General features: G+C 45.1%; 1 protein-coding gene across 9 annotated transcripts in view; it reads right to left on the reverse strand.

Moving 5' to 3' along the window:
* The window catches only part of DGKG (diacylglycerol kinase gamma), a 207,314-nt gene that overhangs the window by 76,899 nt on the left and 105,114 nt on the right, over positions 1-25,301 (reverse strand). For all 9 annotated transcript variants that reach the window (XM_067738346.1, XM_067738344.1, XM_067738339.1 and 6 more), the window contains one exon: positions 17,806-17,870. In XM_067738346.1, coding sequence (XP_067594447.1) covers positions 17,806-17,870 — 65 coding nt within the window. The remainder of the gene's footprint in view (positions 1-17,805; positions 17,871-25,301) is intronic.

Below are 25,301 nucleotides of genomic sequence, written 5' to 3' on the forward strand. Positions count from 1 at the left end.
CTCAGTCCCCACTTATCCAGTGTCTATTTTGTGCTGGACCTGCACTGGCTCCTTTAGGAACCAAAGGGTCCCCTCACGTGGTCCTCACACCTGTCTTCTGTGGTGGGTGCTATGTGGTTAGTTTGCAGATGCGTCTGAGGCTGCTGCTTCTTGGCGAATGCGCAACTGGCCTCGAGTGGTATCGTGGTGTCTGAGGGGTGCTGGCTGAATGTCTCTCCCTCCCACGACCGGCCTTTCTGAGCTTGAGGCGCTGCCCCACTTGTGACAGGTCAGGTTACAAAAGTTCCATGCTTAAGCCAGTTGTTTGTCACTCGGAGCACATTTTCCCATAGAAACAATGTTATGTTGAGATTGGGTTCTCAGAGTAACGACCAAAGGCAATAAGCCTGTTAGGTATCCGATGTCTAGTTTTGGAGACAGCTTGGTAGAGCTGAAAAAGCCCTGGTTAGAAGCCAGAAAGGCCTGGGTTCCAGCCCCAGGTCAGTCACTTACGTGCTATGTGGCCTGGGGCAACTCATTTAGTCTCTTTTCCTTAGTTTCTTCATCTTTGAATTGGTATGATATTCCCTACCTTGCAGGGGTTGTTGGGAATATCAGTTGAGAATGTATACGTGGGTTCTCTGACATACACTCAAATAATGAAGCAACAGAACTCCACTGCCACGTATAAAACTGGCTTTGTGGCCTCATGGATTCTGAGTCCCAACTTGAAACACAAACGGCACGTCTTTCCTGCTGAATTTGGATTGGAGAATATTTGCTTTCCTCAATTTCCTGGAAAAGAAACATGGGGACTCTTCCACCCTAAAATCCCTGGTGGCCACCCTGAAATCTGGGCTGGAGTTCTGAATAGACTGGGACTGGAGGTGCCAGAGGGAAGTAAGAAGCAGAAGAGGTAGGAAGGGGAGGAAAGGGCACGACTTAAGTATGCATCGTATTTCTTCCTTTGGCTTTCATAGAACTGCACGATGATCTGGTTACTTTCTCCGAAGTTTCCTGTGCCTTCCACACCATGAGCCAGTTGGATGCTTCCTGGTCAGAATTAAATACAGAGTAAGGCAGTTCCCTCCTTGCTCCCTCTACCTTTTAAATCATGAAATTGTTAGCAAGGCAAGCCAACAATTCATTTGATGGGGCAGATACCTGAACAAATACCCTCTTCCCATCTTTATTCCATCTTCTTCCTGTGCTGCTTAGAAAAAATCTTAAATAGGAAAGCATCAGCCAGAGCCTCCCTCTGCCTGAGAAGACTGCAGTATACACCGCCAGCAAAATCCTTTCTTTTTCGCCCTTTTGAAAATCTCATCCGTATGCTCTCGGCTTTGCTTCCACTCTGACGTTTGTGACTTCTACTTATGTACACACTCCTAACACCTGTTTCAGTGACTGTGATCATGTGAACTTGTCACCCTGACCTAGCATGGCGTTCTGAACCCAGGCCTTTCTGTGTGTTCTACCCACCACATCTCTGCTGTCTCGGAGGTCATGCTTGTCTCCCCTGTTCACTTTGCCCCCTCGCTGTGCAGTTGGCAAACGTGTCCCCACTGTGGATGTGACCCCACTGCCAGTCCCTCGGAGAACTGCTTAGCACCCCCTTTGCCAGGCCTCTTATTTCTAGCTCACACCTGCTGCCCTTCTGTGGGTTGTGATTTTAGAGTTTCATCTGAGCATTCTACTTTATCCCCTTTAAATCTCATTTTAAAGCTCTCCTGTTTAGTCTTCAAGTCTCCGGCCAAAAATATTTTTCTTGGTTTATGTGACAAGCTCCCAATTCCTTGCCAAGGGGCCCAGCATCCAAATCCACGGTCCAGAGGAACAGGCGTCCTCAGCTCAGTTCCAGAGCAGCCCGTGTTCCCCACACACGCATGCCTGTTTCCTCAAAAATCTTGACTAACGGCTGAGGAAGAGACGAGAGCATCACCTCGGCACCATGTCCCTTAGTTTCCTACCCAAGATACCAGAGTCACCTGAGATACTAACCAGGATTCCTCTGGATGAGTGACTTGTTCCCACACCCATGGCCAGAAGGGAGAAATAGTCTATGGGTTATTTGAGCATGTTTACTCCTTTTTGTCTTTAATGCAGGGGTTTTCACTAACGTGAATTCAGCAAAATATTGGTCTCACAAGATGCTCTGGGGTATGGGGATTCTGTGGTCAACTAAATTTGGGAGACTAAATAATTTATCCTGCTTTTGCATGGTCTCAATAGGTTAGAATCTACATATACTAAAGGCTCTCATTATCATACAGAAAAGAAATAGATTTAACTTTGAATTTTCCCATGACTGAGCTCCCCTGTCTTCCTGTGCCTCTCCTTTTAACATCCCGTGGAATGCACTTTAACCAATGCTAACTGCTTGAAGAAGACAACCTGACAGTGACTCCCATAGGCGCTCATCAAACCTCATGATGATCCTGTTAGCTGTTCTACTTTCCCTTCTAGAAGGTCCAAATCTATCTCCTTTGGGTACAATCTCATACTTTAATTTTTTTTTCTCCCCAAAAGGGACTGGGCCTTCTCTCTTTATTTCTATGTTATATCTACTTATTAATCAGACTCTGATTCTGCTGTATGTTCCCTTTGACCTTCTGAGTGCCTTTTCTTTCTGGATCATTTCTTTTACGACGTCTAAGAACCCTTCATCAATGCAAAGACACTGACCTCTTAGGTTTCCTCAAGCCTATTCATTCTCTCCTTCGGTAGGAGACCAGTTTACATTTGCAACACCAATAATTTGTGACCATGGTGGAGCAAAAAAGAGAAAAAAAGTAATTGGCCCCCATCATATCCCTGAGTTTATATTTCCTGGGCATCAGTGTGACAACTTGGAGGCCTACAGATCTTCTGAGGCTTGGAAAGGTGTTTGACTTGCACAGTGGTTTTTAAAATTGGAAGATAGTTTACATAAACACCTGGAGCCCAGCTTCTCTTGAGAAATCAGATCTGTTAACACTGGGTTGCTTTCCAACCTGGCAACAATTGACCAGAGCTGAGTACTGGCTGCTCCCACTACACAGGGTATATGCTCTCCACTTTGCCAGAGTTACCACCACTCCTTAAAGCTTTATTTCCTCCCACTTCCCTCATTTACATTAACTGCCTGTCTCTGCTGACATTTGGATTTGTGACCCCTCATATAGACCTCTGTAGTTTCCTCCTGGGAATCTTCCTAAAAGCTGCCTCAAAAGTGTCTCTCCCACTTCCTTCCCAATCTGATCCTTTCCATCTGTGCTCTGGTACCTTTGGTTATGAGTCCTAATATGTGTCTGGTTTGAAGGTCTGACCAGCTGCAGGACAGTAAGAGTTGAAGCTGTTGGTATTTGTAAAGATCATGTGCACAGAAATGAAATATCAACCCAAGCCCACATTTTCGGGGGAAATTTTTTTTCAGTTGTTCTATGTTTATAAATCAGGTATAACCTGGTAAGTTATCAACTATTCAGCAATCATGGAACACCAAGTAACGAACTTGTCCTTTAACTACTGCAGAAGTAGCTTAAGTTCATGTTTACCTTGCCCCTGAATTTCCCACTTTGCACACATGGATGGTTATTATGAATGTTAACATTATACTATTAAGTCTTGATAATTAAGGGACAAGTTATCCAGTCCCCAGATCTCTTCTTCTTTTCTAACCCATTGACTTACTGTTGGTCATTTAATTTTTCTGTAGTACACTCATCTCCAGCTGGGTGGGGAACACGATCATAAGTACAAATCATGAACCAGGCCATCAGCTCAAGCTGGAGGGCATCCTGTTGCATTATCCTCACCCCCAACCCTGCACGTGTTTGCAGAAACCCTGATTATAAGCAGCCTCCATCCCTCTCCCTACCCAAGTTCAGGGACGAGGTGGGACAGAAGACAAAAGGGAGAACCTGATTAACTAGAATGCTCTGTGTTGACGGTTCCAATAAAAGTTTCACTGAAACTAACAGTTTGGGGTTTTAATTTATCCATGACATTCCTACCACCTCTTGCCCTACGGTAACCCAAAGCTGGAGATTACAGACACACTTTCAGCTCATTGAGTTCAAAGGCAAGGTAGGGTACTTGGCTTGATTGGCACTTTGGAATGCTCTCCAAAACGGTCCACTTTCAAGATTAAAGGGACTCTTCGTTCAACAGAATAGAAAACATCTTGTTACTAGACAGTGAGGAATTTCAACCTAAGTGTAGGTTCAATAAACATGAATATTCAGCAATTATGTTAAGTCCCTGATACTTTGGCAACTTGAGGCTATAAGAACACTCTTGGAACGAGGAGAGCCCCTCGTTCATTGAAGAGCGTTAGAAGATCAGGAAAAGGCTTTCTTAGTAAAATGTGAAGTGGTAAGGCAAAAAAAACAAAAAACAAAAAACAAATAAAAAAACCCCCCACCACTCCTACAATCTTCAAAGTAGAGATCTGTAATCTTCAAAGCAGAGCTCTGAAGACCTCTCTCAGAGTGATGTTTGTAGAAGGGATGCTTATACTGGGAAGGGGGTTAAAACCTAAAATCCAGTCCAAAGCTAAGATTCTATATGTTGTTATTATAGGTAAGAATCACAGCACTATGCATTTAAGTGAGAGATTCTGCCGTGTACTCATATATATACTGCTGCATGTTCTCCTGACAAATTCCTGTATAACGAATAGCATCATACCAGCACCTGAAACATTTCAAATCCATTTATTTATCTCCTCTAATTCTCATAAGCATCTTGTGAGATCATTGTAATTTCCATTTACGCGCCAGAAAATTAAGAATCAGAGCAGTGACTAACTCGTGAGGGATTAGCATCTACATTTCACATAAGGGTGACATAGCCTGAGATATGGAGTTGGAAAGCCATTTGCTCAGGGTTTCTTGAGAGATAATTCACTTATTTCACTAAAGAGAGTTACTGAGTTTCCTAATAAGTATAGCAAGAAGATGAATTCAGAATTTCCTTTGGCCAAATAATGAATGCAGTAAAATTTTCTTTAGCAGATGTTGATTTAAACGAGGAATTAATCACTTGAATCTTTCTTGAGAGTATCTATTACTCTTCCAAACTCCTTTTAATAAAACATGCGCAAGTATGAAGAGTTTAAGGAAAATATATTGGAATGAATATGCTGATCACATCAGCTCTAAATACAAAGATGGACTCTGTATCACAGAAATGCCCCTATACAAAAGGACAGTAATTCTCCAACGTTTTAATTAGTAAAGTACAATAGAGGGTGAATAAGATCTGATATTCTTTTCTCTGGAGCTAAAAACAAACAAACAAAAAAACACATTCTGCTAAGTTTAAAAGCCACCTAAGTCAACTTCTGCATGAGAGAATCTGAAATTGTGGGGGCAGAAAAGAGAGAATGACTTACGGACTTTTTTTTCAAAATGGATTTCTACTTCCACAAGCAAACAGCGTGCATCAAGGTTCAGAGTTTGTACGAAAGTTGGTTGGTTTCCATAGATTTTCTGGCCCTGATATGTACTAACTCCCCCAGGTTAGCAGAGCTGGTTCCCCTTATTTCTATCCTCTTCTTTCCGTTTCCCCCTGGGGTTACCTCTCCTCCTCTCTCCCTGGGTCTCTGTCTGATTTAACAGCCCGCACTATCCTAACCCTTCGGCAAGGCTCAGTATATAAAGGTCCCCGTGTTTCAGGAAGCCTGACATTTTGGCTCTGGAAATACTTGGAAGAATAATTTATTCCTTCATTGATACTTTCAACGCTGATATTTTCAAAAAGCATTTGCTGACTCCCTACCTCACCATCTACCCGCTCACCTACAGGATAAAGTGCAAACTCCTGTGCAGAGCACCGAGACCCTGGTGTAGCTGCCTTCCACCTCACCTCAGAGCCACCCTCCTTTCCTCTTGTGTTCCCGTCTTCTCACACTTCTGCCCTTGGCCCAGCCTGCTTCCCTCCTCCTAGCACACACCCAGTTCCTGTCCTCATGAGTCCCCATTCTCTCAAGCTCACGCTCAAATGTAACCTTCTTTCTGTAGTCTCATCCCACTTTCTCAGTTAGGTGCTCCCATTCATTATTCATGTCCCCTTGTTAACACAAAGCTCACCATATTATATGGTTTTTCCATCCTTTGTGAGGGTTTGAGGGAGGGTTGGTATTGGGAATTAAGTTGTGTTCCCCAAGAAGATCTGTTGAAGTCCTAACCCCCAGTGCCTCAGCATGTGACCTTATTTGGAAATAGGGTCTTTGCGGATGTCATCAAGTTAAGAGGAGGCCATACTGGATTAGAGTGGGCCAAATCCAATGACTGATGCCCTTATAAGAGGAGGGAAATTTAGACAGAGAGACACAGAAACACAGAGGGAGAAAGCCATGTGAAGACAGAGGCAGAGATTGGAGTGATGCAGCTACAAGTCCAGGAATGCCAAGAATTCCTGGCAACCACCAGAAGCAAGCGAAGAGGCATGGAACAGATTCTCCCTCAGAGCCTGGGAAGGAACCAACCCTGCCGACATCTTGATTTCAGACTTCTAGCCTCCAGAACTGTGAGAGAGAAATTTCTGTTGTTTTAAGCTACCCAGTTAGTGGTAATTTGTCACGGCAACCTTAGGAAACTAATACAGTTGCTAAGAGCCTCTATATATGCTCATCTTCCCAAGTAGGCCCAAGGACTTCGGCAAGTAGGGCCTGTGGTCATCCATCTTTCCTCTTGGCCCCAGCATCATGCTAACAGAATAGATGCTCAATACGTTCTGGCTGAATGAGGGCATGTGCCAGCACCACCCTTCTGGTTTTAAGTCAGTGGATCCCCAAAGGGTTCAGACCCTGCTCTGAGTGAGCAAGCTTGTGAACGAGGTAGAGAGAGTTTGGTGCCAAAATGATGACTTATAGAAGAGAAAAAATCAAAGTAGGAAAAAATGTGTCAAAAACCTTGTAGATGGGCTTCCCTGGTGGCGCAGTGGTTGAGAGTCCGCCTGCCGATGCAGGGGACACGGGTTCGTGCCCCGGTCCAGGAAGATCCCACATGCCGCGGAGCGGCTGGGACCGTGAGCCATGGCCGCTGAGCCTGCGCGTCCGGAGCCTGTGCTCCGCAACGGGAGAGGCCACAACAGTGAGAGGCCCGCGTACTGCAAAAAAACAAAAACAAAAACAAAAAACCTTGTAGATGGATTCTAAGAAAAAGCAGAGGCCAGGGCTGGGGGTGGGCAGGGAGGGACTCTTCAGAATATTTTAGAGTGCATTTTGAAACAAGTGCTAGGTGATGATGAGGTCCCAGAGATGTCATCCTAGACTGAGAAATTAAGGGCACTTGGGGGTAAGGTGGGAATAATGGAGCAAGCAAACAGTAAGACGGGCCCCATGTTTGGGAAGGAGAACTTTATAAAGGGCCCTGAAGGCAAAGCAGGTGCATTTAAATTCTATAAAATGGGACGTGGGTTGTGGCAGCAGATTCTCGTGGGGCAGAAACGGGACAAAAGCCACGAGCAGCTCCAGGTAGGGTGGGCCTGAGAGGGAAGCGCATCAGGATGGGCCAGGGGGCTGCTGAGGACTTGCTGAGGAGCAGTCATCTTGGGGCCCAAGTGGGAACTGAGGAATAAAGTGGGTGAGAGGTCTCTTGGGGACCCCTGGTCATTCGTGGGGTGGGAAGCAGGGGCTCCCATTTGGTAGCACAATGACTCACTCCTGGGCTCAGAGGAGATGATGTGTTTGTCAGCCCAGATGAATGAGGCTGTCTTCTGTTTTTAGAAATCTTGCAAGACATTCCACAATACTTCTCTCAATAACTCATTTTAGCCTTTAATATGTCTCCAAGCCAGGAGATTCTTCCTCCATTCCAAACGGCAATTCCTCACTTTAGAAGTACATTCTTCCCCTCGCATTCTTTCCTGAGCTGAGAGGAAGAGTAAGGAGGTGTGGTCACTATTTCCTGTTGTCAATCCTTCACACCCTTGAGGCCCGCTCCCAACACATTCTCTGCTTCTCCTCTCCAGGAAAAATGATTTTTTAAAAATTTTTTCTCATGGGCCTTGTTAATTGTCTCTGTGGCTCTTCTCTTGTCTCTTTCCTGAGTGAGTCTTTGGTCATGGGGCACCAAACTGGGCATTCACGGAGGCAGGAAGTGTAGTGGGACGAGTGGAAGCTGTGGAGTCAGACAGACTAGGTTTGAATAGCCACTCCCCTAATTAGTTGTACATTCTTGAGCAAGTTGTATAATCTCTCTGAGCCTCAATATTCTCATCTGTAAAATGGAGCAATAATATTTATGTGCTCCTTGGAGAGTTGTACCAGTTAAAAATAATACACATAAAACTCTTGAAAGCATTCAATAAATGATGGCTCCTATTGTTAGTATGAGTTGGAGCAATGCTGATTATACTGGGCTTATCGCCTTCGTGAGCACTTCAATACAGCCTGATAGTCATGCATGCTTAAAAAACTACACCACTGCACAGCCCAGATGGTAATTCTTGCTATCTCTGATGGTCACATAAAACACAAACTGGTCTTTTTCAGATATAGCAAAACTATGTACAGGACCAGGAACTGTGCTAAGAGAATTATATCTTTTTATTTATTTTTTTTTGAGAGAATGATATCCTTTTATTTGCTCTCCACAGAAGTAGAACTGCATAACATATCAAGTAGTTATTTCATTTGCAAAGGGACTTGAGTAATACCATCTTTAAAACTCTCATATTAACTGAACAAAATCACTGGAATTTTTTTAATTGGAAAAGACAATAAAACTCCCACTGCAGATAAACTCACTCCAATCAGCTCCTTTATATCATTTGTCTTTTATAACCTGTAAGTGCTACTGGGTTAATAATGTTTTGTTTTGTTTTGTTTTGCGGTACACGGGCCTCTCACTGCTGTGGCCTCTCCCGTTGCGACGCACAGGCTCAGCGGCCATGGCTCTCGGGCCCAGCCGCTCCGCGGCATGTGGGATCTTCCCGGACCGGGGCACGAACCCGTGTCCACTGCATCGGCAGGCGGACTCTCAACCACTGCGCCACCAGGGAAGCCCTGGGTTAATAATGTTTTAACCCAGTGTATACCGTGTGATCTTAAGTAAATAAAATTGTGCAGCGAAGTGCTGAAGGAAAATACATTAGAATGCTAATAACGTTTATTTTTTGGGGGGGGTACAATAGGATTTATTTTTCTACAACAAGCCTTTATTTGAATAAGGAAAATTTGTTTAAAAAATAGTACATAAAACTTTATAAGGACATATTATCATAATTATTTTAAAATACGTATATCAAGTAAACTGCTGGAATGCACAAAAATGGCAATATTATGTTTTTGAGTGATGGGAATATGAGTGATTGGTTTTTCCTTTAACTTTTCTGAACTTTACAAATTATTTATAATGATTTTGAAATATACTATATCATACTATATGATATATTATTAAATTATATAATGATACCTGTACTGTTATTTTATTGAAGATACTCTGTCAAGATAAATGAAAAAAGTGCCATGTTTTTTTCATGACTCCTACCCTATGACCAATAGATATTTACCTGTCCCTCTTAGAGAATTTCCAAATCTCATAGTTTTAAGGGCTTTTCTGAGTCATTTAACATGACTATTATCTATGTGGGTTCTGTCTTTGTAATAATAAGAATGTTAGTAATAATAATAGCTGGCATTGATGTGCCGAACCTCTGTAACAAACATTTTAAATGCACTGTTTCATTGGATCTTCAAAATAATTCTACGAGGTAAGGCACTTGTGGTAGGTGGAATGATATCCTGAAGATGTCCATGTTCTAACCCCTGGAACCTGTGACTATGAATATGTTAACGTTACGTGGCAAAGGGCAATTGAGGTTGCAGTTGGAATTTAAACTGGCAGTCAGCTGACCTTGAGGGGTGAGATTATCCTGGGTTATCCGAGTGAATCCAATGTAATCACAAGAATCCTTTAAGGGGAAGAGGGATGCAATGTGAGAAAGACTTAACTGGCCATTGCTGGCTTTAAAGATGGAAGGTGGCTACAAGCCAAGGAACGTGGTCAGTCTCTAGATGCAGGAAAAGGCAAGGCAATTTATTCTCCCCTAGAGCCTCCAGAAAGGAATGCTACCCTGATGTGACCTTGATTTTAGCCCAGTGAGACCTATTTCAGACTTCTGCCCTCCAAAACTGTGATGTAATAAATGTGTGTTGTTTTAAACCGCTAGTTTGCGGTAATGTTACAGCAGCCATAGGAAACTAATATAGTATTATATTCCAATTTTACAGGTGAGCAGACTGAAGTTTAGAAGAGTAGCTTGGTCAAGATCACATACAAGTGGTTAGTGCACCTCCAGAATCTGAATCCAGGTTGTCTGATGACAGAACCTATCCTCCTGGGCACTTGGCTCCACTGGAGCTCCAAAATGATTGCCCAGCGCCTGCTTGGGCAGAACATGTGAAAACTCACCACACCTGTTCCCCTACCCATTAGCCCCCTGCACTTGAGGATGGCCTTAACTGGTAGAATTGATGTCCCTTATATGGGGCTCAAATTGGTCTACCCAGTCACTTTTCCCATTGATCTTTCACTCAAAATAACCTAATTCCTCCTTTATGAGAAGCACGTTTAAAATATTTGAGGCCAATAATCACTTCTTCCCAAGTCCTCTCTTCTTTGGGTGAAACAATCCCCAATTTAGCCCTTCCTTATAAGACATGGTTTCAGATTCCAGCACTTTCCTGACCTCTCCCTTCTGGAAAGCATTCAGACTGTCAACACCCATTTGAGGACCTAGCCAGTTCCTACCTTACCATCAATTTGTATACTTTGATTTTCTTCCATGAGGTTATCATGCTGACCTTAACACTTCTGAACTTCATCATATACCATATCTTGAGCTCTTTGATGGAAATATTTCTAGAGAGCAATGAATAAATAAATACTGATAACTTTTGGAATATCTGGCCTAAAGACTTGAAAACAAAGCTGGCTTTCAAGTTCCTTCTGATATCACAAACTGATTCCACTCTTCGTTGACATGAATCATACCTGGCAGGATATGTTCCAGCCTGGCGGGGGCTAGAAGAAAAGGCCTGTTAAGCTACAGTAAGGAACTGTTCTGGCAAACAAGCAACTTTGTAAGGAGCCTTGAGATATCATAGGCTGCTCGTGTGTACCAGTCTGAGAAGTTGTGCTGTCTGTTCCAACATGGTCTGGGGAGCCAGGGGGAAAACGAAGGAAATGTTCAGAGTTCATGTGACTTCGTATCATTTAAAATACTGTGAATCTTTAGAGCAGAGACCTGCACACAAAGATTAACAACAGCCTCCCAAAATCTCTGACCATCCACAGCTTTAAATGATCTATGTTGCTGTTCCCTCGTTCCTGCAAATAATCAAGGGCTGACTGTAAACAAATAAGACAGCCAAAAAAACCCTGGTCTTCAGCAGTTGCGTAATGATGAACGCCTGGTGAAAAAAACACGAACCCATATTTCATTCATTTCACTAGCTGCCTCTCTCTCTAGGAGGGACGGGGGATAAAACATTTTTGTGGGCTCGTATAGAAACATTCGACTAATTAAGTAAGTGGTTCTGTCAAACCTGACTTGAAGACTTGAAGGTACTTGAACACAAAGCATAAGGTTTGCATTTCCTTTATAAATACATACGGGAGTAAGAATAAAAACAGAAAATGCCATAATCAACTTCACTTGGGGCTTTTCTGAATCCTACATGTTTGAAAAAACATAGTTTGATATATTGAAGCAAGCAGGTGCAGACAGTCTGGACTTCTGAGTCCTACCTAGGGCAGGTCTTTCTTGGGCTGCTGAGTATTAGCTAAGAAGAAGCAAACCCAATTCAGGCACAGAATGAAGATTTTAACCCTGACGTATCTGCTGCTGCTGTACATGTGTGCTCTGGGAAAGTCAAAAATCTGGGCCGTAACACTGGGCTCCCTCACAGGGCTCCTGGAAAGAATAGCTTAGAATGGTCTCGTTTTTTAGATACAAAAAGAACATCTTAAGTAAATGGTGATACGGTTTGTGCTTGTGATTGCAGAGCGTGCTACAGCTATTCAAGAGAGGAGGCCTTTTTGCTTCCAGAATTGTATGGCTTGAGCTCTGCTGGCTTCTACTTTGCCTCCCACAGAACATCTCTGTGTCCATCTAAAGTGGGAGAAGAGATGCTCGGAGGGTGAGGGGAGAGCGAGCATCAGCGAAGGAAGGGGAATCACACCTCCAGTGTCTGACTGCCCTGGGCCACCCGCCTACCCACCAACTGTGCACTCCATGGCCCCAGCTGGTAAGCCCAGATTTTCCATGGAGCGCGTGGCACCTGTCCTGCAACTCCCTCTTACTCACTCCCACCTTGTTCCTCCAGTTATAATGTCAACAGGGGTCTGTGACCCCTACCTCGATCCTGCCTCTAGCCTGAAACTGGCATTTGGACTTAAACTCCCTGGTCTTCAGACCCCGAATCTCAGCCTCTTGGACACCCATGGAGCCAATGAAGGGAATTTTTTCTACAGCTCCAGTCTGTAGAATCCAATCCAATCCTGGCTAATTGGTGCTATCTTCCCGCCCCCTAAGAGGATCTGGACAGATTCAGTGTATCACAGCTGGAGTCTCCTCCAACTTTTCAGGTCAAGGGCCACGTCAATGAAGCCAAGACTCTATAACTGAATCCCACTTGCCACTCCACCAGAAAAGCCTTTCATTGTCAATGCCTTACTGGCAAATTTAAGGCAATGCTTTCCTCATGCCTGTCATTCAATAATATGCAACAACAAATATTTACTAAGAACCTACTATGTGCCATGCACTTACACATTATCTCATTAAATACTTATAGCAACCGTGTAAGATTCAGGGGAGGAAGCAAAGGATTAAAGAGATTAAGTAACTTGCCCAAGGTCACATAGCTAGTAAGTGGCAGGGCCAAGTTCTGATGCCAACTTAGACTATACCCTGCTGCCTCATTCTATAAATACCTATTAAGGGCTTAGTTATTTGCAAGATGTATTGCCAGCCTCTTCAGGACTCAGGCTTCATTAGGGCTTCTGGGGAACCCCTCATCAGCTACTCCACGGGCCTGGCTCCAAGAAAGTGAACACTCCACAGCCCGCTCATTACTCAAGGGCTTTTGGGAAAGGTGGTCAGCTTCTGGTAGGAATGAAGCTCTGTTTTCGGTCCCTTTCAAGGACCTAACAGGAAATATCTTGCTTCAGCCTAAACTGCTGAGGGACATATTCAAGTGGATGGCACTCAGCAGGTTTGGAATACCACATTCCTCAAGTGCTCTGAGTTTCTGAGCAACAGTGAAAAAATTCCATAGTTAGACTTCTCTTTCTGGATACTCACTGACAGTGACATCGGAATTAGGTAGTTTATATGTATCTGTCCCATACATACAAAACGCTTCACAGAGGGTGAGTCCAGAAACTTTGTAGGGGACTGGTTCTTGGATACCTGGAAGACACTGCTGGCTCCACTGCTAATTCTGACTACCGCCTGTTTGAGGGACTGATAATCCGTCCCCCTCCTCCCCTAACTGAAACCCTCTTTCCTCCATTCTTTTACCTTTATTGCCAACTCCCCACTCTGTGAGCCCTGGCAAATGTGTCTTCATTTTTTGATCTCCTCTCTCCTTGATCAGACCAGTTCATAGCTGTGAGATCTGTATAGCCGTATGGGAACCCACACTGAGAAGGGCCCTGTGGTTGGTTTAATGCTCTGCTGTCACTGGCTTGAAATTCTTAATGATTTTTGAGCAAGGTGCCCCACACTTCACTTTGCACTGGGCCACGCAAGTCATGTAGTCAGTCGTGCTCCTTGCTGTGGACACTGAGATAGGGAGAAGAGTCTCACCGCACAAGGTAAGAGTGGTGGGATAGCTGCGGTCCCTCTCTGGAACTCAGCAGGCACCTCCACATGGAGACCATCCGTAAAAGTGGATCCAACTGATAATAGCGCCACCTTCCTCAGCCTCAATTTCTTCATCTCTAAAATGGGGACAGTAGCATTTACCCTTGCATGTCATTGCAAGCACTGGGTGGGATCATGTATCAAGTACCCACCAGAATGTTTAATATACAATTGGTGTTTGCTTGATGCAATCCATGGAAGATAGCAAGTGCAGAGAACAGAGTTTGAACTCTAGAATTAGAAGCTAGCTTAAATCAGATCAGCCCCACTGCTTAAAAAGATGTATGACCTCGGCCAGGTGACTTGGCTTCTCCCAGCCTCAGTTCCGTTATCTGTAAAATGGGAATGTTAGTATTTACCTTGTAGGGCAGTTTGGGGATTCAAATATTCTAATGTATTTAAAATAACTAGTTTATCACCTGGCATGTAGTAGGAGCTCAAAAAATAACAGTTCTTAGTTTGGTTCCCTTACAACACAATTTCTGCACTCTAAACAATTCATTTACAAGTGATGTTAGGATACGACCATTAATAAGTGTCTTATACTACACAGCTTCCTGTATACTCTATGACCTTCAACATGTAGCCTCTTTGTATGTGAAAATCATTTTGTAAAAAATATTTGAGGCTTATTTTTTCTTTGCTAGACTATGACTTCCTTGAAGGCAGGAACCATGTCTTAATTACCCTTGTGTCCTAGAATACCTTCTAACACATTATATAATCTCAGGTGAATTAAATCTCTCTTTTGTTTATGCCAACAATGAGATGATAAATTTCATAACATTCCTAAGTTAGCAATTAGTAATTAGCCTGTTAATGATTAGGAAGCAGAAGGAATTCAATATAGCCCTATCCCTGCCATTAAAGGTCTTCTAATACTTGACATCACACCCGGCTCATCATCCAGCATCCTTGGGCCTGGTTCTTACTTCATGAACAAAACGATTCCACAGGGAACACCAGTTGTGTGCAACCAACCACCTTCCTTGCCAACAAACAACCTATGTCGAGAGGCCACTGGGGGAAGAATTTCCTGGAACCCCAACAGTTGAGTCATAATTTGATGCCTCTTAGGACTCAAAGAGGGCTCAGAACTGTTACTTTTAACAGTTTGAGCGGTCATGGGTCCCTTCAAGAACCTTCTGATAGTTACGGACATTCTCTACAGAAAAATGTACTCAATATCTTACATACAATTCCAAGGTGTCTTCAGGCCTCCTGCAGCCCTTGTACCTAGGTTAAGAATTCTTGTTAGAATAGCCCAGAAAACCGAATGAGCAACGCAAAAGATTCAAGTTTCCTGATAAATTCTAGCCCTGACTAGTCACATGTGCTTGTTCAAAACAAAGCAAAACAAAACAGTTACAACTCCCTAGATTTAACCTCAGGGTTATCCCTGAGGGCCTAGTCCCAGGCATTAACAGTAAGGGCATCCAGCCAAGCAGTGACTACTCTTTGGAAAACCTAAGTTTAGCTGAGTAAAACTGAAACCTTGTTTGATAATATCATTTACATTTCCAAATCCCCGTATCAAGCTTTCTTCCTATCCCTTGTGGCCCTTCCTAAATTTAGCTGCTGGTGTAATGGGGTAACCATGGCAACAACCACCTGCCTATTTAAAACCATCTCCAAAGCTAAATAAGGAATCCTGGAAAAACATGGCTGCTCGCCTGCCTCTCAGTGGACAAACTGTGCATTCCTGGGTATTTTCAACATGAGCAAGCAGGCAGGGTAGAAGCAGCATGGACTCAAAAGTTCTTAACAGGAAGTGTTCTGGGACCTTGTGAAACAGGGCCTACCTCTATGCCACTACTTCTTCACTTGTTAGTAGGCACATGGATTTACATGCAAATCCCTGTGTCTGGCATCCTTAGGTGACCACATGACCTTGACCTCAACCAGGTGAAGAGTAAGATACACACATAACTGCAAAGAGTAGTCTTGTTGATGGAAACTGGGAAGTGGGGAGGAAAAGCAGTCATTCAGATCACAGTGAAACTGTTCATACTTGGGTTGAAATGAAGTTACAACTTTTTTTCTGACAGAGGTATCTTTCTAACTTGTACTTAATCATGTGGATAACTGATGATTGCTCTATTTATGTCATATGTTGACCTGTCTATTGATTTTTGCAGTATGGAGAAATTCTTCCCTCCTTCTGCTTCCTTGCTCTCTACAAACTGCGGAGGTTTTGCTTCTTTCCACTAAAGGAGACCACACAACAGACCACACTGAATAGCTTGCTCTTGCCCAAGCAGGCTGTTTTCCATCACTCCTTTGGATCTTTTGGTACATTTGGTTCCTTCTCGCTGGGTTGACCTTCTCTTTCTGTCAATCTGGAAAGTAGTTACTTGTTTTCTGTGTCTTGGTTCAGGTATCTCTCTAGTTGGAAGACCCTCCACATCAAATTCCATGCCATTGCTTTATGTCACCTTGATTCATATTGTTTAACACAGATCACTCTGCAATGCTGCTTTCCAGTCTGTCTCCACACCTGCACTGTGAGCCCCCTACACATGTCTATCCAAAACACCCATACAACAGTGCCTGGTACTGTTTTCAAAAGATACATTCGTTGAATGAATGAACAGAACCCCCCATAGATTTCACAAACATTTGGCATCTTATCAAGCATGTATGCATGAGTATGCATAATGGTACCTGTGTAAAAAGAGGACCTTAAACGTCTGGAATGGATGGAAGAGAAGTATTTTTTTAAAGTGATTTTTTGGGTGTATATATTAGAGTGAAAAAGATTGTGAGAAGAGCATCAGTTGATCTGTAAGTTTGTGATTATAATAGGAGTAGGGGCTGAAAATATACGTGTTAATAGTGTTCTGTGAACTGACTTGGTGTGTGTGAGAGAAAGTACATTCGAATAAGGTTAGCTCAGCTATTAGACGCCACAGATCACTTTTCCTGAAGTCAAAGTAGCTTCATTATGTTCAGTTTCTGATCCCGAAAAAGACTTTCTGATTCTTGGTTAACCTCCCAGCCATGGGGTCCGGGGAGACGAAGAGGGATGAAAATGATGGAGGTCTGTGGGAGTGCCTGGCTTTAAATGAACGTGTGCGGGTAACACTGGACTGCTGCTTGGTGGGCTAAATAAAGTCAAGTCTCTTAGACTCAAACTGAGCCCAAATTAATACCCCCTCTCCTCCCCACCTGCCTGAGGGTGGGGTGGGATCAAGTGGTCACTTAGATAAGGTCCAACAAAAAGGAAAGAGAAAGAACGCAAATTAACCACCGAGAAGAGGACAAGGAGGAAGGGAGAAAGGTAACTGGGCAATCCCAGGGTGGCCATATGCTACCCGCCGGCAGAATGGTTTGACTTTGCAAATGATCTGGTTTTCTCTTCTGCTTGGTTTTTGGACCTCACAGCCTGCCTTCCCAGGTGCGCGGGCTGAGGCTGGGCTCGGGTGGGCTCCCCGCCTCTGCAGGGCCTCCCTCTGCTGCCCTCTGCCGGCAGGGAAGGCGGAGGCGGAGGCGCCGCCCTCTCGGCCCTCTCGGCCCGGGACGCGAGCCGCCACCCCCTCCTCTTTGCAACGAGGGGAAGCTGAGGCCTCTGACCCCTGCCAGCCCCTCACCCGAGGACTCAAGGGACTGGGGCTGGGAGCAGTTGGTTTTGAGAAAGCGGCGCGCCCCACGAGGGGGATCCAGTTAGTCAAGCGCAGACCCCCACTCCCCAAAGCGGGCGCACCACGCCCTCCCTCCTGGCCCCAGGCCCTCCCTCTGCACACCACCCTCTGCGAGGGGAAAGGCCACCAGACTGCGACAGGTTTCTGACATTGCTTTCTTCTTGGAAATGGAAGCCCTCCTTCCGGCAACGTGGCAGGAAAAGCGCTGGGCAGCCGGGCCGAGAACATTTCGGTGACAGCAGGTGGAGGCCTGGGACCGGTGGCCGCGCAGGCAGGGCAGGTGGGCAGTGCAGCCCCGGCTACACCCGCTGGGCCCTCTTACCTGCTGTTGAACTTTTCAGGGTGTTTCTCTCTCATCACGTGGAATCTGTGTGCGATGGAAGCATCCTGAAAGGCAAAGGGACAGAAAGCAGATCCCTGGTTAGTGGTCCTGACCCTGCATAATGTGGAAGGAAGGGAAGCGAGCACACTCTCTCACCGAAATCCCCCAAATCTCACAGGGGAGACCAGGGAGACCCCCACAGAGGCTGGACACCAGGTCCAAGGTTAGGGGCCAGTGACCCCCATCCTGTTATAGTCTGCAATGTTCACCCTCTACCCGCCCGAGTTCAGGGAGAGCGAAAGGGGACGCAGCTGCCCTTTGGGGGCAGGGAGCGTGTCTGGGTCTGTGAGCAGTGAGAACGCAGAAGCCCACGTGGGGCTAAGTGTGAGTGTTTGGAAATACCTCACCCTATTCACTCTTTAAAAAAACACTTTGTATTCTGGAATATTCATAAGAAGCTGCAAAAATAGTACCGAGAGTCCCTGTGTCCCTTTCACCCAGCTCCCCCCAGTGATAACATCTTACATAACTCTCTAAACCAGAAAACTGATGTTGGTAGATGCTGTTATATATTAACTCTTAATCATCCCTATCAGTAGACAGAATTGGTAGCATTGGATAACAGGCTTAGCAGATAATTAAAAATATATTTAAACTTCTGACTTCTGCCTCTTGATCACTCCATGGAAACAACTCTCCCCAAGGTCAGTTAAGAGTCTCATTATCACATTCTACGGACACTTTGCTGTCCTCCTATTAGCACATTCCTTTGCTGCACTTTGGCCACCTGCTCCTCAGAACTCAGGATAGTTCTCATGTCACCATGCTTCCGGGCTCTCCATGCTCGGAGCAGAACTTCACAGCCCTGAGCCCGTTCTGCAGCCTACACTCCATGCCACGGGCCATCTTGAGTTCTCATAGTTGTTACTAGCATGTAGCTGCTGATGTCTCCACAGTGTATCACTCTAGAACCAAACCTGAATTTCAGTCCTAAAACTGGACTCATCTTTCTTCCTCAAATTTGGTTCTCTGCCCTTGTTAATGGTCTCCTTTTCCAGCAAAAGAATGTGCTACGCCCCGCCTTCGCTGCTCAGGCCTCCCCCCAGCACGTCTGGGGGGGCGCAGGTGGTGGGTTTTAGAAATAAACAGGCTAATTGAACTAGGAATGGTGGGGGGTGGTGGGGGAGGGTGGGAGGAGAGGGGGTGAGGGGATGGGAGGGTGTGGGGGAGGGTGGGAGGGGAGGGGGTGGGGGGAGTGGCGACAGAACAAGGGAGCTGATTCAGATTCGTGCAGGGAAAAAAAGATACAGAAACTCATTTACTGGACTGTGTAGCTAAAAGAAAACTCAAATTCCACACAGTGAATTTTCAGCTAGTGCATATTAATTTCTTTTCTTGATATGGAAATCTGACAAAAGAAAATTTCTGAAAAAATAATTTTTTTTTAACATCAGGAGGTGTAGCTCAGTGCAGAAGCTTATTTTGAGCATGTGCTGTGTGTGGGGAGTAAAATACAGGCTAAGGGTGGGGACAGAAAATCCAGAAGCAAGTTGGGGGCAAAGAGGAGCTTTTGTAATATTTGCACTTGGCAGAGAAGTAAACCCAGCTAGCAGGCCCTGTTGAAAGGCGGACAGGGCAAGTCAAGGATGTGGGCTTATTTTATGGTTGGCAAACACTCTTTGCTGAAACAATGTATTGGGAATTTAACATTTAAACTCTAGTTATTGATTTCTTTGTTAGTTTTTTAAGACACATCAAGAGTTGAAGTTTAGGCACCCCTGTGGACAACGGTGGGAGAGATGCAACACCCTGGGGGGGGCCTCTGTCCTCTGGGCCTATCCAGCCTGCACAGCTTCTCCAGGCAGGAGCACTTCATGCCCCCAGTTCCCTCCTCTGAGCAAGTTTCGTGAACACTCTGAATAAGATTCATGTGACATCTGTCAAATGCTTCTTTAGAATTCAAGAAAACATTCCATCTACTTGTGTTCTTTTGAAGCACTAATTTTCTTCTGTCAGGAAAAAAGAAAGAAGAAAGAAAAGAAGAAAGCAATCACATGTTGCCTGGCACGATCTGTACTTCACTATCCCCGGCCCCCAACGCTGTTATGACTGGCTCCTGGTTTTTTAATTCCCTGGGATATGTGCACAGGCCCCTGTCCTCTGTGTAGTTCCGATTATCCTTGTTTTTTTTTTTCTTTTTCATAACTAGGTTTTGCAAAGCTTCTTTTCACAAAGACCAGCCTTTACAATATTACTAGTTAAGCATGTGGTTCCTAATTTGACAATGTAATCCCGTGGCAAACACACAAAGTGGTCAGAGGGAGTTGAGCAGCTCCTTTGCTGTTCGGTTTTGAAAAGGCAATGCTGGTAAAGACTCTGACCACGGTTCTCTACCTGGGGCTGAAAAAGAGAGGCAAGATTCACCTCCCTTCTCTTCTGGGCTTCTCTGTGCCAGGCCCTGAGCTGGCTGTACGTACATTCAGTAGTGACTTCATTTAAATTTTAGAAACCAGTGCTACCATGGTTCCAACCCTTTCTTGTAATAATTCCAGCAAAATGAGACTTCTGTTCGGATGGTGGGGGTGGAGGTGGGAATTGCACCCCCATTTCTGATGGCCTCATTCTCCAGGGTCCTTTCTATGAGGTGTGGGGTGAAAAGGAGATAAAAGCAGTATGGACACATGGCTACTCTTTCCTGAACTAAAATTCCCAAGTGTAGAGTTGGACAAAAGATTCCTGTGCCCCTTCCAAATATAAGCAGTAGTCATTTGGACTCTGAGCTATTTGGATGTCTAGGCCAGTCCTGTCCAATAGAAATAAATTTAAAAAATTTTAGTAGCCACATTAAAAAAGTGAAAAGAGGGCTTCCCTGGTGGCGCAATGGTTGGGAGTGCACCTGCCGATGCAGGGGACACGGGTTTGTGCCCCAGTCTGGGAGGATCCCACATGCCGCGGAGCGGCTGGGCCCGTGAGCCATGGCCGCTGAGCCTGCACATCCGGAGCCTGTGCTCCGCAACGGGAGAGGCCACAGCAGTGAGAGGCCCAAGTACTGCAAAAAAAAAAAAAAAAAAAGTGAAAAGAAACAGATGGAATTAATTTTAATAATACATTTCAATTCACAAATATTATCACTACAACATGTAGTTAATCTAAAAATCACTGAGATATTTAATATTCATTCAGACTACATTTTTGAAATTTGATGTGTACTTTATACTTATAGCATCTCTCAACTTAGAGTAACCCCATGTCAGGTACACAATAGCCACATGTGGCTAATGGCTACCATATTGGACAATGTAGGTCTAAGTCACTTTGGCAATCTATGGAGATAAAAAAAAAAACAGAAAGGAGACAATAAGACACATTATTTGGAATTTGGCTTGTTCTGAAAAATGACAGCAGATTGGGGAATGAAAAAGAGTGTAGACCCCTTGTCCAACACACCTCTCAGTGGGGCCCGGCCCATTGTTCAAGTACCTTCCTGGCTCTCATAGGTGACAGACAAGAACCTGAGGCTGAAGGAATTTAAAAGCTGCAGGGAAATGATGACTTTCTGACAAATTCCCTAATGGGTCTACCATTGTGGAAACTTAAAGTCTAATAAGTACAGAATGTCAGGTAGAAGATGATGTGTGGGTTAGTGTAATGACTCTGGCCTCTCCTTGGCCCCTGGGTTCCCCTAGCATCAGAAATAGATTTCATTGACTCAAGGGATTAGCTGTTTACTCCTCCCGTTAAGGCTCAGTGAAAGCAGAGCCTTTGAGGTGTTCAGAATTACACATAACACAGGAATTATTTTGCAGTCCCAAACTTCCTGTCACTGATACCTGGCCATCCTGACATTTCTGCAAATCCAAAAATAAAGAGCAGGGATGAGGAGGCCAGAGAAGTCAGAGGAAGTAGCGTCCTGAATGACTGTGTTTAAAATCTCCTGCCAGTGGGTGTTATCAGGTCTCACGGCTGAGAAGGCCAACAATCTCAGCTCTTCGTTGGTGGGGAGCTGGCGTGTCTTGTGGGTGATGGGAATGTGGTGACAGTGAGGCCCCTGTCACTCTCTCATTAGGGTAGGAGTCTGCCCTGCTTATCCCTCCATCTATTAAATGGGTTCTATTGGCACCAAGAGGAGTGAGTGAACTCATCAGGGTGAATTCTTTACCACCTAGGGACACCACGGCAGCGGTCATTGTCACCACCTTTACAAGTGCAGGGCAGCAGACATTTGATATCAGTAAGATATTCCAGGTCCTCCAAAAGAGGCGAAGACTGCAGCTCTCTTTGCCAAAGGAGTCCGACTCTAATCATCTTAAGGAAGTAAAACTGGGGGTTGGTTTACATACTACTTCTCCTCTTACAGAGTTTGGGAAGTCAAATAGGGAGCAAGAGCTTCTGCAAATGTCAGCCCCAGATTCTCTTAGGGTTACATGTTGGCTACTTGTTTTCTCAAGAATTTCCCTTTCCAGCTTTTAAAGAGTGAGCACACAAACCCTGCAAGCATTTTATTGAGACAAGGCTAAGGGTACACCAGTGAGATAAAAACAATCCTGGTTCTTCACTGCTTTGCAATAAAATATTAAACACGCACAAGCTAAAGGTATATGAAAAAAAACAGAAAGATTGTGTGAAGTTCTTCATAATTTGAAAGATGAACCGATTGGAATTATAGGTCAGCCCAGGGCAAATAAATATCTTGACCGCTGAAAGAAATGGAGAATCTGTTCCTATGCATTTCCTTTTTTTTTTTTTTTTTGCCGAACCACGCAGCATGCGGGATATCTTAGTTCCCCGACCAGGGATAGAACCCGAGCCCCCTGAAGTGGAAGCGTGGAGTCTTAATCACTGGACTGCCAGGGAAGTCCCTCTATGCATTTCCTTGGGGGACAATTAGTCTGCATTCTTTCCTTTTTTTCCTCCCTCCCTCCCTCCCATCCCCCCACCCACTTCCGTCTTATTTGTAAGAATGAATTAAAACCACGCTCAGTTTTGGCTTTTGGGGTTAGGGCTTGGTTATCTAGTTGAGGGGAAGCTGTATCTTCCTTTTCGGCATGGTCATCCATTTGGTCAGCAATACCAAGTGAATGTCATTTTTTGCATATGGCGCTTGGCACAGATGGACGGGAAGGCCTTAGGAATCCTGTTTTTTCTGGCAGCCAGAGCTGGGCATGTTAAGAAAGACTTGCAGCTGAGGACTCTGAAGGCAGCCGTAGGTGTAACCTGCCATCTGGAAGCTCCCAGGCAGATCACCCAGTCTTGCGGCTCAGCTTTCACTTCTGGCCCGTGGCTTACAGGTGCTGCTTTCCCCTCCTTTCTATCTTTTCTCTCTGTCACCTACTTCAGATCTGGGTTCTGCTCCTGTGAAGAACCACTTCCTTTGACCATCCTTCTCTGTTCTAACGGGTTGTCTTCACTCACTGAGGACCTGATTGGGACTGTCTGCATCAGAATTATCTCAGGGGCTTGTTAAAAATGCAAATTCCCAGACCTTGCCCGGACCAACTGAATCAATATGAATCAGGATCTGTCACGGGGCTGGAATCTGCATTTCTGACAAAGGGTACAGGTGGGGTATAGGCGAGCCATGACGCACTAGATTTTAAGGCCCGCCTCCCCACCCAATGCTGCTGCACTCGGCAGCATGGAGATGGAGGGCTGTGCAGAGGCTGCATGGCTCAGGGTCCATAGCTAGGTGGGCACTGGAACTCGACTCTAGTGATTCCCGGCTCTATCACTCACCAGCTTGGACTGGTCTCTATCCTTCTAAGCTACAGATCCTTCTTACAAAATGTAAAAGGGCAAAGGGCTGTACCCACCAATAGGGACACTGTGCCTGGTGTGCATTAGGTACTCAGTACACGTCAGCAAGTTATCCTCTGGTTTAGGAAAAAGGACACGAGTTTCTGTCACACTGTAAAGATGGGAAGCCCGTGCTCCAGAAGTCCTCTGACCCCCCGAACACCAGACCTGTCAGTCAAGTCTGATTTGCAGAAGCTGAAGACTGCGTGAAGTGGACCCTGAGCAGGTGGTCCCAAAGGAGAGGGGCTTTTGAGCCAAGAAAAGGAGGGAGAGGTCTGCCTAGGTCACTGGGGGAGGAGCTGGAGGGTGCTAGGGAAAGACGTCTTCCCCCATGAGGGCAGGGGAGCTGGGGAGATAAACCATATCAGGACAGCAGAGACTCCTGAATATGTTTCTCGTGCAGCGCCCCCATCCTCTCAGAGCCTGATCACGGGTCCAGCAATGCCTCTCTCTTCTGTTTTAGTAATAGAAAAAGAAGGCGGCATTGGGAGTCAGAAAATGAAGGCAAATCCCTTAGTCTAATCCTCTATTTCCTCACTTACAGAGTGGAGGTAGTACTGCCCTCCAGTGTAATCATAAGAATCAAAATATCTGTGAATATGGTAAATTTTAAATCCCATAAATAAAAGGTATTATTATTATTCCTTTTCTCTTTCACGGTTCTCCTTTTAGTTTTCTTATTAAAAAACAAAACCCTTTCCTTAACCCTGCTCTTCCCTCAAGCTACCTATCATTTCTCTTTTTCTTTCCTTTTTTTAAACCACCAACATTTGCAAAAGAGTCACAGGTTATGATTGAGATGATCACACAGTCTTGGTCTGGAGGAGCTTATGTGCGTATGAAACTGGGCAGCATAATTCCCAAGACAGGGAAGCAGAGAGGAAGGAACCTGGCTTCGGAGCAAGGTACAGTGTGTGTGCACTTCCTCGCCCGGTGTCCTGAGGCTTCATCTGTAACATGCGGATGGTGGGGACAATAATACCTGCAGGACTGCTGTGAGGACTAAAGTGTAGCACCATGGAGAGCACACAGTAGGTGCTCAATAAATGCTAGTATCTTTGTTTCACCTTCCTCCCAAACCCCAGTTCTATTTATGGAAATGATCGATAACTTTTCTCCCCAGTGCTGTCCCCAACAGTTTGGGCAGCAGTGTCCACCCCATGCACTTTGGACCAGAAGCTGAGTTCAACAAAACAAACCAACTGAGCTGTGCTACATGTGATGGAAGCTAGGGGAGAAAGAGGAACGTGGTGCTGTCCTTCTACCGTCTGTGTGTCTGTGTGTGTACGTGTATGGGTGCGTGCGTGTGTACGTGCGTGTGTGTGTGTTTCAGGAGGGCTGAGACAGGCACAATAAAACAACCCCTTCACTCTAAGGCAGAGGTGAGCACAGAGGGCTGTGGGAGCACCAGGGGGAACACAGAGCTCAGCCTGAGGGGTCAGCCAGGAGGAGATGCCCCAGAGGCTTATGAGCACTTGGACTGTGGGGAGTGGGGCTGGGATGAGGGGAGAGAACAGGAGAGATGGAATTCTGAGAGCTAAGCCAGTAGAGCCAGCTTGAGACAACGTCTTCCCTGGAGGATCAGAATTTCCAACTCCGGAAGCTCACCTGAGAGTCTCCTTCTGACCTCAGCCCTTGCTTATTTCTTGGTGTCGCTTTTCTTTAACTACTTCAAATTATCCAAAGGGTAAATAGGTCTTTTG

Source organism: Pseudorca crassidens, chromosome 5 (genome assembly GCF_039906515.1).
Source record: "Pseudorca crassidens isolate mPseCra1 chromosome 5, mPseCra1.hap1, whole genome shotgun sequence".
NCBI classification, from domain to species: domain Eukaryota; kingdom Metazoa; phylum Chordata; class Mammalia; order Artiodactyla; family Delphinidae; genus Pseudorca; species Pseudorca crassidens.